The 4,281-nt window shown below is 40.6% G+C and overlaps 1 protein-coding gene across 1 annotated transcript in view; it reads left to right on the forward strand.

Annotated features, from left to right (window-relative positions):
* Positions 1-4,003: 4,003 nt before the first annotated feature.
* LOC116840895 overlaps positions 4,004-4,281 on the forward strand; it is an 896-nt gene continuing 618 nt past the window's right edge. The window contains exon 1 of the mRNA XM_032808221.1: positions 4,004-4,271. Within this exon, the coding sequence (XP_032664112.1) occupies positions 4,011-4,271 (261 nt within the window). The 5' untranslated portion in view covers positions 4,004-4,010. The remainder of the gene's footprint in view (positions 4,272-4,281) is intronic.

Consider the following 4,281-nt stretch of genomic DNA (forward strand, 5'->3'; position numbering starts at 1 on the left):
CGAATACCGAATGTATATCGTCTATACAGAACGATTGACGAAACCATAGTCTAAATCTTACTAATATAATAGACAAATTCCCCCACCAACATTTTTTATCCCCTCTCTTATTTGTCTTCAGAATTGTTAACACATGTATTGATACATTTTCCGAAACTAGATAATAAATCCATGGCACAGCGTCGTAGCCAATCAATTAAGCAATCATATGTCGATGAAGCAATGTCAGCCATGATGCATTACAGCGCAAGAGAAAATGATGTGTAGTGTTTATTACTGGTATTTTTTACCAATATATTATTACCGGCATATTTATAATTTTTTAACTGATATTATCGACCCTTCGTCTTTGTCCCGTTTTAGCATATTTTAGAATATTCGAGATCTTTTGAGGAGAACATTCGGTTCCCGAAAAAAAGAATTTTACCTAATGTATGCCTACATAGATACTTTGATAGGAAGTAAAAAGAGACATCCTTTTAGCTTTTATCTTCAACAGCCCCCCGAAAAAAGAATTTTGTATAACATTAATAATTGTCACCGAGGATTATTTCCACGGTAGACACAGGTCCTATGCTGATCCCAATCTCCAAATATTTGCACGACGTTGCAGTCAGAGCATATCTGCGTCTCAGGATACGAGCAGTATGGCACCGCATTTATACATGTTGTCGAGCGCCGTCTAATCTGGCTGCTGATAACGAATTCTCTACAGTTATAGCAGGTAAAAAGGATATACATATTTTTTAGATAGGGCGTGACACAAGGATTTTTAGTTTAAGTTTCTTTGGAAAACTTTGGGAGGGGGGACATAGGAAAAATAGAACATATAAAATCAGGAAAATTTTCAGCGCGCGTTTAGTCCAACCCTCAGACAATGACAAACATCGAACGCGAGCAAAAAGTTCTTATTGAAGACTATACCAACGACAGCGAGAAAAAATAAAAAAGTTTTTAAGTGTGTCTGTATGCGGAATAGAAGAGCATATATGATATAGTGAACAATGGGTGATAATCTTCCAATCGAAGAAATATTAGACGATGAAGAAATGAATGATATGGATGTGCAACCGCTAAATGGCAACAACGACGAAGTGATGGAAGTGGACAACAATTTTGAAAGAATACTCGACGAAGAGTCATCCGATGAAGAAAATATACTCGCAGGTGACAGTGATTACCATAGTGATTGTAATGACCAATTTATGGAAAGAACTGACAAATTAATTCATAATTCAGAAATCAATACACTAAATGGACGTACAAAAATGTGTTGTATATATTTTTACTATTCTACAGGAGGTAGTTTAGTATTATGCACTTCATGTATGTTGCGAGTGACTGATTTATTTACACACATGTATGCAGTTCGGAAGCATCTAATTGAAATATATGATGCGATAGACGGGAGATTTTGCTCAGATTGCAAAGGACCACTGTTTCAAATACTTCCATGCAATTTGTGTCCTTTATGCACCTAAGGACGTCCTAAAGAAGAAGAAGAATGGATACTAGAAGAAAGTGACTATAAAAAATCAAAACAATCAATTTGTGAAAGTGCGTTTTTGTGAAAAAATGGAAGAACTCGCGCGAGTTGAACGTGAACTGCAGGAGCAGTCCGCTCGATTAAGTTCGCGAGACGAATTCGACACGTGGGTGCAAAAGTGTGACGAGTGTCTCGAGTTGTTGGAAGAACATAGTCGGGCTAAACGACCGCGATTATCGATCGGTATTAGACAGTCATTGATTGCTCGAATCGCGCAACTCGAGGGGTTAAAAAATACGTTGCGCACACGTTTCGTTCACGCGGGTGCAGGACACAGCACGAGAGATGCAGGACTCGTTTGGCGCGAGGTCGATACCGCGTTCGATAACCGCATACTAACCGGAATTGTTATCAACGCGAACCACATCGAACCTCGCCAATTTCTCGAGGATGCAAAGACTATGGTGCTCGAGCGCATACGGGATGCAATGGAGAGACACGTAAACGTGAAAGTGAACACTGCGTTTAACAGTGAGTTCGTCGCGGGTGAAAAACGTGCGGTAAAGAGCATCGCTACGAAAAACTGTGACCTCTTTTCCACATCCAACTTAGAGGAGTGGTACGAGCGACGCATCGTCGAGCTCACTTTAGCATCGTTGGAGGAATTCCAGGAACGCGATAGCGGGTGGGCATTATCGCGAATACTCTATCTTACAATCAATGTGAACAAATACAATCCGTTGCACGCGGGATGTCACCTCGAGTTACCGCGTATGATACAGCTGAAACGGGCTGTGATTAATGTCAAATCTCCGGACAATGCATGTTTCGCGTGGGCAATAGTTGCGGCTCTGTATCCAGCCGAAAGACACGCAGATCGCGCATCATCGAATCCTCATTACATGAACGTACTCAATATTCAAGACATTGAGTTCCCCATGAAAATTAATCAAATTACAAGATTTGAACGATTAAACGATATATCCATCAATGTATACAGCATCATGGGAGAAAAGAACGAATCCATTGTTCCGGTACGTCTTAGCGACGGAAAGAGGGAAAAGCATGTGAACTTGCTGCGCATTTCGGATCCTCGAGACCGCAACACGGGACACTTCGCCTGGATCAAGGACTTATCCAGGCTCGTGAGTTTTCAATTGAGCAAGAAAAAAGTCAGAAAATACATTTGCGATCGGTAAGTACATTTCATGAATTCAATGTATCGGAACGATACATGAAACAATGTATGAAACGATAGTAAATTGCAATGTTTTTTTTTTTATAGATGCCTGCACTATTTCCACTCCAATGAGAAGTTAGAGAGTCACGCGGTAGACTGCGAAAAATTAAACGACTGTGCCATCCTGCTACCCAGCGAAGACAATAAATGGTTGAGTTTTAACAATCACAGCAGGAAGGAGCGAGTTCCCTTTGTGGTGTATGCCGACCTAGAGTGCACACTGGAGAAGACGGTAAGTGAGAAGGAAGAGGAGGGATGTACATCGCACGCGTATCAGCATCACAAAGTATTTAGTATAGCATATTACTTGCGTTGCTCGTACGACGATTCGGTATCATATTTTCGGTGCCGTCGCGATACGGATTGTATTTCGTGGTTCGTCGAGCAACTAGAAAAGTTAGCACACCGTGTAAAAGAAAAGTTATCAACCAATGTCGATATGGAAACTTTATCGAAGGAACAGTGGGCGGCATTTCATAACGCGACGCAATGTCACGTGTGCGAGAAGCCATTTGCGACAAAGGATACACGCGTACGCGATCATTGTCATTTCACCGGACAGTATAGAGGTCCCGCGCACTCAAACTGTAATTTAAATTACAAAAATTCATATCATATTCCAATAGTTTTTCACAATTTATCTGGTTATGATTCTCATTTTATTATCAAAGAAATAGCTAACGCATTTAGCGGGGTCAATCGATGTGTGTACTACCGATAACAAAAGAAAAATACATTTCCTTTACAAAGAACGTCCAAGATACAGCAGATAAATATAAAAATATTGTAAAATTGCGTTTCATCGATTCCTATAAATTTCTCAGCAGCAGTCTCGACAAATTAACATCTTTTCTCACTAAAGACAAGTTAAAAATTTTACGGTCAGAATTTTCACAATTATCCGTCGAAGAATTTGATTTATGGACGCGAAAAGGTGTCTTTCCGTACGAATACGTGGATTGTGTGGACAAGTTGCAGGATGTGTGTTTACCGCCGCGAGAATCGTTTTACAGTTCGTTGACGGGCGATACGGTATCCGAGAGCGATTACGCGCACGCTGCAAACGTCTGGCAACGATTCTCTATTCGAACCTTGGGCGAATATAGCGATTTGTACCTGAAGACTGATGTCTTGTTATTGGCCGATATTTTTGAAAATTTTCGCGATAGCTGTATCGCAAGTTATGGATTAGATCCTGCGTATTATTATACTTTGCCAGGTTTTACGTGGGATGCAATGTTGAAACATACCGGCATAAATTTTGAGTTGCTCACTGACATTGATATGCTCATGTTCATCGAACGCGGTATACGTGGTGGCTTGAGTCAATGTTCCGGTAGATACGCGCAAGCCAATAACAAGTACATGCAGTCTTACGATCCATCGAAATTGTCATCGTACCTGATGTACTTTAACGTAAACAACTTGTACGAGTGGGCAATGTGTCAACCGCTGCCTTACGCTGAAATTCAATGGGTTACAGACTTTTCAAAATTTGATGTATCTTCAATCGATATCGATTCACCCATAGGTTATATTCTCGAGGTCGACTTGG

The sequence above is a fragment of the Odontomachus brunneus genome, unplaced genomic scaffold, assembly GCF_010583005.1.
Source record: "Odontomachus brunneus isolate Ranch 3 - 2012 unplaced genomic scaffold, Obru_v1 Obru_scaffold_012, whole genome shotgun sequence".
NCBI classification, from domain to species: domain Eukaryota; kingdom Metazoa; phylum Arthropoda; class Insecta; order Hymenoptera; family Formicidae; genus Odontomachus; species Odontomachus brunneus.